The sequence below is a fragment of the Drosophila subpulchrella genome, chromosome 2R (assembly GCF_014743375.2).
Source record: "Drosophila subpulchrella strain 33 F10 #4 breed RU33 chromosome 2R, RU_Dsub_v1.1 Primary Assembly, whole genome shotgun sequence".
Classification (NCBI taxonomy): Eukaryota; Metazoa; Arthropoda; class Insecta; order Diptera; family Drosophilidae; genus Drosophila; species Drosophila subpulchrella.
In genome coordinates, this window is record NC_050611.1 from 4,357,537 (window position 1) to 4,370,650 (window position 13,114).

At 39.6% G+C, this 13,114-nt stretch overlaps 4 protein-coding genes across 4 annotated transcripts; 1 reads left to right on the forward strand and 3 right to left on the reverse strand.

Annotated features, from left to right (window-relative positions):
• Positions 1 to 1,135: 1,135 nt before the first annotated feature.
• LOC119549913 (ell-associated factor Eaf) lies at positions 1,136 to 12,478 on the forward strand. The gene is made up of 7 exons (XM_037858235.1): positions 1,136 to 1,932; positions 2,010 to 2,102; positions 9,775 to 9,913; positions 9,973 to 10,190; positions 10,478 to 10,565; positions 10,619 to 11,102; positions 11,163 to 12,478. The coding sequence occupies exons 1-7, from the start codon at positions 1,806 to 1,808 to the stop codon at positions 11,577 to 11,579; spliced, it is 1,566 nt and encodes a 521-aa protein (XP_037714163.1). The 5' UTR covers positions 1,136 to 1,805; the 3' UTR covers positions 11,580 to 12,478.
• LOC119549914 (leucine-rich repeat extensin-like protein 3) lies at positions 6,417 to 7,435 on the reverse strand. Its single transcript, XM_037858236.1, has 2 exons — positions 7,315 to 7,435; positions 6,417 to 7,224 (listed from the first exon to the last, which is right to left on the reverse strand). Exons 1-2 carry the CDS (start codon positions 7,349 to 7,351, stop codon positions 6,443 to 6,445), a joined length of 819 nt encoding a protein of 272 aa, XP_037714164.1. The 5' UTR covers positions 7,352 to 7,435; the 3' UTR covers positions 6,417 to 6,442.
• On the reverse strand, positions 7,789 to 8,444 carry LOC119549916. The gene is made up of 2 exons (XM_037858238.1): positions 8,314 to 8,444; positions 7,789 to 8,260 (listed from the first exon to the last, which is right to left on the reverse strand). The coding sequence occupies exons 1-2, from the start codon at positions 8,339 to 8,341 to the stop codon at positions 7,809 to 7,811; spliced, it is 480 nt and encodes a 159-aa protein (XP_037714166.1). The 5' UTR covers positions 8,342 to 8,444; the 3' UTR covers positions 7,789 to 7,808.
• LOC119549915 lies at positions 8,552 to 9,210 on the reverse strand. Its single transcript, XM_037858237.1, has 2 exons — positions 9,172 to 9,210; positions 8,552 to 9,110 (listed from the first exon to the last, which is right to left on the reverse strand). Exons 1-2 carry the CDS (start codon positions 9,194 to 9,196, stop codon positions 8,635 to 8,637), a joined length of 501 nt encoding a protein of 166 aa, XP_037714165.1. The 5' UTR covers positions 9,197 to 9,210; the 3' UTR covers positions 8,552 to 8,634.
• Positions 12,479 to 13,114: the final 636 nt, after the last annotated feature.

Here is a 13,114-nt window from a genome sequence, read left to right on the forward strand (position 1 = left end):
TTTCATAAAAATAAAAATGGCATTTTGTTCACAACAAGATATTTTTATATGAAGTGTTGTTATAACATATGGGTACGCAAGATTAAGGATTCTCCCAGAAAAACTGCAAAATAAACCAGAAATATTTATTTTAATTTAAATTACAACGGACTTGGAAGAGATTTGTGGTTCGCATATGTGCTGAACGTTTAGCAGAGTTTTACACCTTGGCTTGTTGTCTGCCCTGGTATATTTATTCCAGCCACGGTCACTCTGGCTTCGATAACAGTGCACTCGCACCGTCGATCTGGTATATTGGGGATTCCTCCCACACGCGGCCATACCGAATCGTAAAAAAGCAAAAAGAGAAGCAACAGCGTGAGGTGTAAATAATGTAAGACAGGGCAATATTGTAAAAGTGAACAGCAAATAGGAGCATTGTGTGCGAATCGAGTTCTATGGGGGCGGCGGAAAAGCGATTGGCATTTCCCCCGACGTTCGCAGCGCAATCGTGGAAAACGCAGCACACGCACACAACCGCAGCCCAGAGTGCACACACATATGGACTGATGATTTTCGTCTACGTTTCAATTCGATTTTCGGAAATTTCACCTTCGCGTTGCTGTTTTTCGGCTATTTCAAACTTGTTTTCAGCTGTGTGCGCCCCGCCCCCGCGCCTCCCTCCCCCCCCCCCCCCCCCCCCCCCCCCCCCCCCCCCCCCCTGGCGTTCCGCTGGCAGCCGCTCACTTTTTAATTTGCTTACGTATTACGCTCGCGTGCCAATTCGCAGTGTAAATCGTGCATTATAAACGCAAAAAGCTGGCATAATTCCACGCACATCGGTGCTTCGCAGCTTTTCAATTGTTCCGCCGATCAGCTGTAATTTTCTTGAAGAAATCGTGTGACGCTAAAAATAATGCAGATCGGTGGAAAAGTGTGAAATGTGGAGGCGAAATGTGTGTCACAAAAGCAGCAGGTGTAAATGCAGTGTTCTAAAGCGCTGCACTAAGTGTGCGAGTGTGTGTGTGTGTTGTGTTGCAAACATATGGCCGCAAATAAATAATCGCAATAAATATTCGCCATACTTTGCAGATGAAAAACATTTTCGAAGGCCAGGCCAGAACATGACTATGAAGTAGGCCTGAAACCCGAATCCAAATCCGGAGGCAGAACCCAGATCCGATGACAAATGTAACAACCGAAACCCATCAGCCGCCCTGAGGAAGAAGAAGAAAGTCTCCCGGAGGTCAACCCCCCACCACCACCCCCCCGATTTATTATTATTTACTTTTGGTTTAATTTTGAACACCCTCCGCTCGAGAGAACGTGGTTTCTTTTGCGACGCTTGCAATACTTTGTGGCAAAAGTCTTGCATCGTTCCAAAAGAGAGCAGCACGTGGAGCGACGATCACGGCCGTAAAATACCCAAATCCGTGGCCACCAAGCTGCAGCGTCTCAAGGCCAAGGCGTCTGCGAGCCAGCACTACGGCGGCAGCTATCGGAAGTCATCGTCATCGTCGTCGGCTATCGGGAGTCACCACAACCACAGCGAGGGCGGCGACAGGAGTTCTCAGTCCTCTTCCGCTGCCATCCACGCTGGGCACAACCATCAACGCGGTGGCGCTGCCGAGGAGTCCCACTTTGCTCTGGCGGACGTGGCCGAGAAGTCATATCAAAGCACCATCAGCCACAACAACAACAACAACAACAACAATTATCAAAAGTCAAACCACACCAGTGCCAATTACAACCAATCCAATTATAATAACCACCCACAAAGCGCCACCACCAACCTGCCTTATCAGCCCAAAAGCAAAATCAACACGATGATGATGACCAAACAGAAGAATTCGCTGGCCGAGCGCCTCAATATCGGCGAGGAGGTGCGGGAACTGAAGCTGGGCGCATCCTTCAACCCGAAGAACACCTCGACCGCCTTCCACACCATCAAATGTAAGTGTTGTCCGCATCGGGGGACTCCCCTGATTCACCAGACAGAGAGCTCACCCACAAAATTACTCGTCTTGCAGATGACTTCAAGCCAGCGAGCGTGGACACCAGCCGCATGGCCTCTGTGGACGTGGGTTCCAACAATCAAGTTACTGTTATCGTGCCAAATTCAGGTGAGTGCACCCAGAAACAACAATCTTTATGATTGATACAAAATCGAACCACTTTTCTCGAAGGGTAAAAATGTATACAAGTATTATTGATCATTAAGTTGACGGTTTTGCATATATGTACATGTATTCCTCTTAACGGAATTCAAGTTGAGCCAATAAAAGATGACAAATCCTTATTTTGATCACAATTTTAATTCAAATATTAACATGATGTTTATGAGATGAAAATATCAAAACGATTTCATTAAGGAAAGATTGTTCAACATTATAAAATGAAGTAAAAATGCCGTCAATAATCTACCTACATCTTTAAATTTACTTGCAATGCATTTTGTTTTCAAAACAAATTTTAGTAGGAAAAGACTGTGTGTCTTAGGCACAAGAAAATGCATTATTTTTCAAAACGTTGAAAGACCTAATGTTATTATCATAAAAACATTTGGTTATAACTTTATCTTAAACACTTTCTAACAAGAAGAATGTCAAACTTTAGTTTAAATTTGCTATGTAGTGGTTTTAGTTAAGATCGTTTAACTATTACTGTGTTTATGCTATGCCTATTTTATGAAATCAATTCATGAAATGAGCAAATTCGTGTGTGCATAAACACCGTTTCATGAATTCGATAACACACGAAAGTTTACTATGAATTCAGTCCCAATTTACGAAATGCTAAGGCACAGCCTACTTCACAGCCTACTTCTCTAGAGAGCTCTATATCAAATTCAAAAATTTGACAGCTTTACTAATATCATTTCATGAATTTGTCTGTGTTGTATAAACAGGGGCTACTATAATTTCATGTATTGGAGAATGCATGAAATTCATAGCATAAACATAGTATATGTTAGCAGGCTCTAGCTTCCGGGCTACGAAGGCACTGCACCTGCTTGTTGAAGTGCACCTGCTTGAACTCATGTAACCGATACTGGAATGCTAAACTCACCAAGATGGTTCATTAAAAAAGATTCAGAGCAATCAAGAACACGTGCCTCATGCCAAGTTCAGTCACACCAAGAAGTTGGCACAAATTCTTCACAATCTATTGTTTGTTTGGTGGGAACATTTTAATGACAGATAATAAATAAAGTTGGGGAATTTGTATACTCCATTAAGATAGTTATAATAAGGCTATATTCATATTAATTGCATTCGTTATATTGTTACAAACGTATTAAATCTGAATTTAGTCCGCAGTGTAACCATAGTAGCTGGGAAATAGTAAATCCTTTAGGTTTACAGCACTGACGCTAATCACGTTTATACAACCAAGTTTTATTAGACAATCATACCATGGAATAAACAACGCAGGAAAGTCAGTAAATTTATTATTACGCTTCAGGCACGCAATCCAACAAAGTATTGAAATAAGAGCGAACCGAATAGATTTTGTGGTTGCATCGGAAATGTTGAGCGGCAGTCGATAAACAACTTGATAGACCAGTTAACTTATTAAATTGCTTTAGAGAGAGAAACTTACGCAACCTGTGCGAAAAGTTTAGGAAAACAAATTTTTATGTTCTTCTTATTGGAAGTCTTAAATTTTAATACTATTTTTGTATCAAATGCCTTATAAAAATCGCAATAGCCTTTAAAAATGCAATTAAATAGGTGTCTATTTACAGACGTATGTGGTTAATTTGTATGATGACATAATTTGCCTGCATTATGTGAGGGAACCCAGCTGCAGTGTCTATTCATAGATACAAATTAAAGCTAGCCCTGTGTGCTATTTGAATTAAACAAAAAATCACGGTCGTTCGGTGAGAGGAGAAAAGGCCAGCGATGGAGCAAAGACACCAAATTACATCAAGTCAGGCAAAATGCAGTCGAGCGTTCAAGTTTTTCCAAGTCTCCTCGGCCTCTCCATACTCGTATTATTCCGCTATGCTCTTTGTGGCCAGACATCGTCTGTGGTCCGTCGACTGTGGTTGGGCTTTGCCTGTTTGTTGGACCCCATTGCGGCCGACTTGGCTTGTGTAACGCTCCGCTGATTGCGAGCGACGAGTCGCCGAAGAGTTTTGGCGGCGGCGGCGACGGCGACGATGGCAATAACAGCGGAATTTGGTCAAGTGTGGGGCTGGAAGTGGTGCGGTAACTGAACTGCCCGATCTGTCCCGCGCTCCCCGGATTCCCCCGGAATCGGACGGGTGCAGCCAAATGCGCACAATATGCTGAACTAGTTTGGCATCGGCCAAAGCCAAGCATTACGTTCAACCTATCAATTGAATAGATTTGGCGTACTTAAATAACCATAACAACGATAACCATATCACTTACTCACAGCTCCGGTCAATCTGATAGCATTTTGTTGTTAGTCGACAGACAGTAAATTAAATTCGACATATATGTCACTTTATGGAGTTGTCTTTAAGGTAGCCTAGTGGTTAGGGTGTTTGGTGTTAAAGGTTTGGTCTCAAATTCACATTCATTATTCACGTTTCGATCAAAAATAACGAAATAAAAAACACTATTAATGATTAATGACATTTTTGGTAATTCTGGGTTGGAATACACTAGAAGCGAAAAAGAAATTTCTTTTCATAATGTTTTTTTTTAATAATTGTTCTTTAGTTATTTGGTTTTTAAATGTACACAGAGAGAATTCTAACGTTCTCATCTGAGTTGAAAATGTTCTTAAAAATGAAACGAAATTTTTGAAGTTGAAAATGTGTTCATTGTTCTTGAATCAAGTTGAATGGTCAGTATTTACATTGTATATATCAATTTCTAAACTGTTAGCCCAGCCAGTAGTGTATACTTATTAAAAAATTGTTAAATTAACTCAATTTAACTTTTCTCTGCTCACCATTTCGTTCTTGAGAGCATTGATACCAAAATGTACTTGCACGGTTTTTAAGAACGAATGTTCTCAATTCAAGAACAATGTATTTGAATAATTCTCTCTGTGTACATAAGTAAATTATAAGTAAAAGTAATCTATAAAAATTGAACTTCTCATATGGCGTGGCAAGTTGTATTTAAAAGACTTCTGCCATTACAGTCGATCTATATTTATTGGCAATAACTAGGTATAAATACTCAAAAATCTTATTCTATAACTCAAAGTTTTCATATCTCATGTTTTGGTGGTAAATTGGGATTCGAGTTAAAAAAGTTCGACTGTATGTATTTCTATCAGAGAGAGAGATCTTAATGTATCTTAAGATATCAATAAAACTTTCAGTTTTCTGTTGGATACAGACAATTTTTAACACCAAGCCATCCCAAATCTTTCAAGGCTAGCCATCGATCAAATTGTCCGTAACCAGCTTCAAATGCCCCCTACGAGGTTTGGTCATTAAAGAAACCAACCAGCTTATGATTACAATTTGAAGAAGGTTTGAAGAGTTTTCATTTTGGTTGCAGGGGTATTTAAAAAGTTAACAAATTTCCCAAATAGTAAAAGCAACCAATATGAAGTATCGATTGAAATACAAAACTAGTTCGATTTCATTAGTTTTAATATTACCCCTAAGCTGGGCAAGGTTGAATTCCCACTTATGTCCCACTTCCAGTATTCTTCAAAAGTCTAGCTTTGAGCCCTACCAACTTATTCACCACGACCACTGAAGTGTGCAGCTAAAGGTAGAGAACTGAATGTTCTTTGATAAAGGCGAATGAAGTCAAAGCGACGATTACGAACGCGATCCGCATTGTATACTTCATTTGTTGGAACGGAATGCAGGCTATTAAAGTGGGTTAATGCCAGCCCCTCTAATTCATAAAGCTACCATGATAATTGCTATTAACGTTCAAGGCAGACTTTGTAAATATCATGCTACTACAGATAGAAAAGAAGTGGCTTAAGGAACATCGTAAAATGCATTTTAATGTGAAATAGAAAATATTATAAATTGTAGGCGCTAGATGGGTCCTGGGCGTTAGAGTGGGCTTGGCACCTTGCTGAAACAAACTTGGGATGCGCAGGAAACCCAAGAATCTGCATGTCAAACCCCGATATTCTAGCTTTTATAGTTTTCGAGATCTCATACGGAAAGACGGGCATGTCTAGATCGACTCGGCTGGTGATCCTGATCAAGAATATATATACTTTATGGGTTGGAAAAGCTTCCTTCCACCTGTTACATACTTTCCGACGAATCTGTTATAGCCCTTTACCCTACGATTAACGGGTATAATGATGGCTAGACTTTTTTGGAAAAAACATGTTTAAACAGTTGGGTGGCCGGCCAGTTCTGGGATAGTTGGGCCTATAGAAACGCAACAAACATTATGTTTTTCTACAGTTTGTCATTCTGTTTTGTTGTTTATTTTCTAACATCCCCAAAACAGAGGATATGAAACAGAAACTTCAATTTAAGATGTGATCTTTATTATTATCCAAGCTTAAACCTAGCGGCTCTTTTCACAATATCTCGCATCGGGCACAAACCAGTTCTTATAAATGTTCTGCCCGACACAGGCCTATAGACCCTCGGGCAGTAAGGTTCATGGCAATTCATGGGCGGTGGGCAGTAGGGTGGCACACAGCTCCGCATTGCCCCGAACGAGTCTCCGGCAATACATTTGGGATGTACGCAAGGCTCTGGACAATAGGGTGGCCAGCAAGTCGGCGGCAATTCGCAGCCAGGATAGGTGCAGGGTGGATAGCACATTGGCGGGACACAATTGGGATCACAGTCGGGTAACATGCAGGGATAGCAGTAGGGTCTCTGGCAAATTGTGGGGCAGAAGGGCATGTAGCACCAGGGAAAGTAGGTGCCGTCGGGGTAGACGAGCTCGAACGAAGGATGAGGCGGAGCGACGAACTCTTTACCAGGCCCTGGACTTGGTGATGGAGAAGGCGGTGGTGGTGGTGGAGGCGGTGGAGGTGCAGGTGGCGGTGGAGGGGGTGGGTTGCATGATGGATAGCAAGTGGGGAAATATGTGGGAGGCTTTGGGCAGAAGTTTTCCACTTTCTTGACCAGTAATTTAAACATAAAACACCGTCGCGATGATGTTCGATGCACCTCTTCCAAAGTTCTTCCTAGGGCCGGAACCCATTCGGTTCCATATTTTTTCCCAGAATTAGCTTCTGCAATGGCATTTACCAGATCCGAGGTTAGTTTCTTTAGTTTGAGAATATCCTGTGACCTATTTAGCGGGGCGCAAAGCAGGCCTAAAAAAAGGAAATACGATAATAATCTGAATTATCTTATTATCTCTCATAAGATTTATTAGTATATATTAGTTAATTTGTCAGACTTACATATCAGAAGCGAGAACAGCAGAACAGCCCCGTTCATTTCGACGACTTTTAAGTAGTGGCTATTTCTCTTATCGTGAATAATATTGGAATGCCCTGCATAAGAGCAGATCCAATCAAATTGGCAACACTTACTTAACATAGCTTAAAACGGTAGTGCTTTGCCTCTTAACTTTTAAAGTCACACGCGTTTTCTTCTTTTCCGATACAAATTATTTGTATTAGACTAATAGTTAAGGAATAGAACACAACAGACATTACATAAGATCAAATGATTTCAAAATGATGTATTTCTTCTGATCTGCACTGCAGAAAAGCTTATATACCAATTGTTTTTAGGTTAAAGATTAAAAAAAGATCAAAGTTTTGTTTTATAACAACACATATACAATGTTAAATTGCAGTGTATTATGCCATAATACTTCCGAATCCTGAAAGTCTACACAATAAAAGTACTTGTGTAAAGTAAAAAAGAAATTTTTTATTTTAAAATGCGTTTATTGCGCTGATCTTCCCAAAATACCTAATTTTTTGTTCATGCACTCCTTAAATATTCTAATTAGATTAGCTAATTCAATATTTGAATTTTGGCCTCTTGTTCTAGCTACTTGCGCTAACTCATCTTCAACAATGACAACCGTAATATTTGGTATTTTGATGGGCGGGAGTTGTATGGTGTTTTCTAAAGTGTTCGTATTGGTTATGTCAATGTTTCCAATATTCGATTTAAATAGGTTATCAATTCCATTATTCGCATTGTTTGTGTGATTACTCGCAATTATTTGTTGAGGCTGTATTTCTCTTTTCACTTTTAGAAGGCAAAGCATTATCAGTATGTCTGTCGTTGCCGTGTCTTGTTGCCCTTTTACGTTTTTATCGAACCAGGATTCCAAATCGGAAAATGTTTCCGACGTTGCACATATTTCGAAGTGAAACAGGTAGAGTAAAGCTAGAAGAACGATAATTAATTTCGGGTGGGGCCGTCAAATAACTTGGACTTACCAAAATGTAAAAAAGCGAGAACTCGCATTTCTGATTCTAGCGATAACACTCTTCTTTAACTTTCACGAACCCCATCCTTTTATAGTCATTGGCGTGAATCCATTAGTCAAACTTTCAATGGAAGAGCGTAAGGGAATTGAATTGTTCTGTAGATCAAAGGTAACGAATTACCTTAGCAAAAAAGATTAATATTCGTTTCAGAGGGAGAATTAATAAAACATTTATTCTGTATATTTTATTTTAAATAATTTTCTTCTGTTCTAGTTCAATGAAACATGATATTTTAAATCATTATTTTAGTTTCCTTATCATTTTAAATCTTTAAAGATTGAGTTGTTTGGCTTTCGTAAGTACACAATCTTTCACGGACGCTGTTCTAGGTCTTTTTTTGGATCTCGGGCGTTGAATGATAATGGTCGTGTCGCTTGTATTGTAGATGTTAGCTTTCTCCTTGTACTTTTCCAGCGCTTTGGCATCCTTCACGAAAACAACCTTTATGTACGGCATTAGAACTTCAGACATAGTTATGTTGTTTTTGAGTGCATTTAAATTACGGATACTTTGTGAACCTAAAGTAATATCTGATTTTGGATTATCTGAGTATCCAGTTTCAGATTTACACAGCTTAATAAGTGTATTTAAGATCTTTGTAGCTTTATTGTTATTCCTAACGGGATTTGTATTAATAATCGCATCCATTTTTAAGTTTGTAATGACTACGGGATTCTCCAATTGGTGGTCTAAATCTTGGTCCGACCTTGGGTGACCATTTAAACTGTAGATCACATAGAGAAGTACTATATATGTCGGAAATAAAAATTATGGCTTCATGGACCACTTTACGACTTCTAAGCTCACCCAAGCAGATCGTATAAAGTTGCATGGTAGATTGTATAAATAGCACTGAAACTCGAAAGATATGTCTGCCTATAAATAGTTATAGTCGCCGCCTTAGTCACGCGATAACCGCGCATAATCCGTTGGGCCCATATAACCTATCAAATCAAAATTTAAATGCTATGCTTTTCTTTAGATACCTTAAACTTAGTCTTAAAATATAGTTGAAAGAATTTTATTGATAAGATGTTTACAAGTTTTCCAAAACTACGAATTAAAGCTTTTGGTACACTGTGCAAATTGCAATCATATGTATACATACCAAATAATGTGTTAATATTTATAATTTATTTATTTTTTTATAACCGATTTATCAATTTTCCTTTTCTAATAAGAGCATTCTTGGAAATTTTTTTTGAACTTGTTAGGCGTTACTTACTCTTTAAAGTATCTAATGACCTTAGATATATACAGGACTGGTCGTACTGGTGTAATTACCTTTTAATTAATCCAAAAACACGTGAGCCTTGTTTATTTTAGTATATCTTTGGCTGACCTGCAGCCAACCTGTTTTTTCAATATATACACATATATAATATAATCTTTTTTCTATTTAACTTACAGAAAGTTCCGGTGTGCCTCATACAGTTTATAAGGGTAATCAGAGGGAGTATGCGAAGGAGTGTTTAATGATCTACGACAAGGAGACGGGCGCTATCACAATAGAGAAGCTGAATCACAACATTCAAGTGAAAAAGACAAGGTAAGTGCTACATAAGCAATGAATTCTGAATAGTAAAAAAACCATTTCTATCCTTTCAGGAGCGAAGTCACCAACAAGCCAGCCCTACCCCCAGTTCAGAATGTGCCCGTGCAAATGGCCCAGAGTCAGGTCCACAGCCAGGGCACAAACGGAGCTGGAGCGCCACCAATATCAGCTCCTGGGCACGGATCCGGATCGGCACCCAAAATGGAGAACAGCACCATGCGAATCTCATCGAAGACAAAGGTTTCTACGGGCAGCCGACGAAATAATATAAGTAAGTATGCATACATATATAACTGCTTGAGAAAATACAATAAAAGTCGAGATCTGAAATATATGAGTCAGCCAGTAATAAAGCGTATTCCCCTTAGAACGATAGCAAGAATTCCTTACAATACAGATATCCGTTTGTTTCTCAAGAGACCGAAAAAAAGAAATAGAGGAAAGAAGAAAACGAAATCTCACACCTGCAAGATAATAGCCTTACCTTGTTTAAAGCAATACCAAAAATCACTTTAAATAAATGCTCAAAAAATTTCTGCTCGTTTTTAACATTTTTAGTTGACTTCAAGCCGCGCAATTCGCCCATGCAGCAGAGCTCACCATCGCGTCCAGTGCCAGTCCATCGCAGCCCACAATCTGCGCCAGCGTAAGTTATTTACTCCACCAACTGGAACATAGTTAATGGCTTGTACCTTTCAGTTGGGATGCCAATAATGCACAGCAGACGTTGCCCAGCATTCCCATGATCACCGACGACGATGACTTTGGGTTGAGGGCGGCGCTCCACAGCAGCGGCCAGGCGAATACCTCAGGCTCCTCCACTGGCTCGGCGGCGGGGCAGCCGGACTTTGGATCCACGTCCTCGTCCTCGCACATGGGTAAGCAGCGGCAGGCTCCCCAGCACGGCCATGGCAAGCGCCAGCAGATGCACCAGCGCGCAAGTCCACCCATGGCCCAACAGCAGCAGCAGCACCACCAGCAGCCATCGAACTATGGACGTGGTTACAACGGCGGCCATAACCACGCACAACAGCAGCAACAACGGCACTCGCCGCAGCAGCATCACCAGCCTCGCCCTTCGGCTTATGGCCACGGCAATAGCATGCCCATGGACTTGGACTCGGCCAGGGAGCAAGAACTGACCACGCAGTCCGTGGAGCAAGCGGCTGCCGCGTTGGAACAGGTGGGTTGGAGATCTGGTTACGTACGCAGCAGTGCTAAATTATTATTTGCATACTTACAGCAAATTGGCGGCGCATTAAGTGCCTCGAGCTCCAGTTCCGAGTCGGATTCCAGCGACAGTGACAGTGGCAGTGACTCCGATGACAGCACCGAGGATGATCGTCCCATGGAACGGCCGCAGCAGGTACAGGAGCAACATCATCAACAGCAGCAGCAGCAGTCGCAGATGTACCAGAATCATCACCACCAACAACAGCAGTTGTCCCAGCAGCATCTGAATCAGTTGCCCAATTTGGGCCTGGGCTCCATATCACCAGCCTATGGCAACAATCATCACCAGCAGCAGCCGCATCATCATCAGCAGCAGCAGCAGCAGAAGCAACAGTCCGGCATTTATGCGTCCAACGGTGGCTTTCCAAACGACTTGCTACAAAACGATCTACAATTGTCGTCAAATTCGTCCGACGATGATGATTAGCTGTTTTAGGTTTGATCTTTTTGCCTTCTTTTGACAAAACCAACGACAACAATTATTGATATTCTGTCTATATGCGTGTAATTAATTTGTAATTAATGAGGGGTGATTTTACTTGCTAGTGAAATTTTTATAAATAAATTCTTAGTTCTACAACACGATATACACAAACATATATACTAATTAACTTTAATCAATAATTTTAGACCTTCCAAATGTGCTGGTAAACATTTAATTAAAATCAGAAAAGTAAAATCAAATCAAAACACACAAATCACAACATAAACCTATCTTTGTCAATGCATATTAGTTTTAAATAAGAAATTAAAGATTATGTAAACTTGTTGGAAGTCCTAAAGCAGATCGCACGCAAATTTATACATACACATATACCAACATTAACCAATAGAAGAATCGAACGAAGTAGACGACGCAACTACGGAAATTATTTAGTTTTTAATAAGCATGCAGTACATCTTGAAAAATAATTTTAAGTTTCCACGCGGATTTTTGCCATTAATTACGCATTTTAATCATTTAAAGCGAAAAAGAAAATTTTTAAAATTGTATTTGCAAGTTTTATTTTGCTTTCCTTTATTTCGCTCACCTTTTTTAGTCTAGCTTAATTTTATTGTTGGCGACTTTTTAATATTTTCAAAAATAAAAATAAATGTTCGTTTTTGATTAATTTGTTAGCTATATTTATCACGAATGTATTTTAGCCTCATATCTTTATTAGTTACATATTTGTGCGGTAGGAAGACATTTGTGTTTTTAGCTCATGTTTTATTTGAATTTATTTGTAGATCTTTAATTAATTTTTAATATATATTATTACGATTTTGTTATGAGCTTGCAATAGTTAAAAGCAACGAAAGAAAATAAATGTGAATCGAAAGAACCGGCCTGGTGAAAACCATTTTTATTTTATGCTTCCCCCAGAAATCCCAAAGAATTTGTTACAATGCTGAGCAGTAATACTTTACACAACTCCTTCCAAATGTGAGCGTGCACGAAGGTCCAGACACACACTTACTGATATTGACACTATTTGATTTGCCAAGCCAACAATGAATTATTGTATTTATGAAGTACCATCCACGAGAAAAACGACCAATATCTGAGGAACAGTCAGAGCGAAATGGAGATAATACCAATTATTTTTTGTACATTCTACATGAAGATATGCCTAGGATTAAATTGTTTTCCAAGTTAGAGGGAGTTTTTGAGGATTTCGCTCTTGGGGCGCACTAGAAACGAGCATCAATACAAACACCAAAAAGAATTATTAACCAATCAACAGCAACTAAACGAAAACAACAATGATTCAGATAATCATAAGCACAATATACATATGCAAAGTATCTAGAGCTAATTATATAACAAATTCTGTATAGATTCCGAAAATGCCTAAGATCACAATGAAATCAAGCAAGTAACTTAGTCTAATTGGTAAGCAAATACATATATATTATATACAAACATGCATGTACACGACTTTATATACAACAAAATATAAGAATATTACTTTCAGTTAA

What these genes read in the sequence shown, in the direction of transcription:
- LOC119549913 (XM_037858235.1), top strand. Translation starts at nt 1,806, where the DNA reads ATGATGATGACCAAACAGAAGAATTCGCTGGCCGAGCGCCTCAATATC. An exon ending in ATTCAAGTGAAAAAGACAAG is followed by an intron (nt 9,914 to 9,972) that starts GTAAGTGCTACA and finishes CTATCCTTTCAG; the next exon opens with GAGCGAAGTCACCAACAAGC. An exon ending in AGCCCACAATCTGCGCCAGC is followed by an intron (nt 10,566 to 10,618) that starts GTAAGTTATTTA and finishes TGTACCTTTCAG; the next exon opens with TTGGGATGCCAATAATGCAC.
- LOC119549914 (XM_037858236.1), bottom strand. Translation starts at nt 7,351, where the DNA reads ATGAACGGGGCTGTTCTGCTGTTCTCGCTTCTGATAT. An exon ending in GCTGTTCTCGCTTCTGATAT is followed by an intron (nt 7,225 to 7,314) that starts GTAAGTCTGACA and finishes TCCTTTTTTTAG; the next exon opens with GCCTGCTTTGCGCCCCGCTA.
- LOC119549916 (XM_037858238.1), bottom strand. Translation starts at nt 8,341, where the DNA reads ATGCGAGTTCTCGCTTTTTTACATTTTG. An exon ending in TCTCGCTTTTTTACATTTTG is followed by an intron (nt 8,261 to 8,313) that starts GTAAGTCCAAGT and finishes TCGTTCTTCTAG; the next exon opens with CTTTACTCTACCTGTTTCAC.
- LOC119549915 (XM_037858237.1), bottom strand. Translation starts at nt 9,196, where the DNA reads ATGCAACTTTATACGATCTGCTTGG. An exon ending in ACTTTATACGATCTGCTTGG is followed by an intron (nt 9,111 to 9,171) that starts GTGAGCTTAGAA and finishes CGACATATATAG; the next exon opens with TACTTCTCTATGTGATCTAC.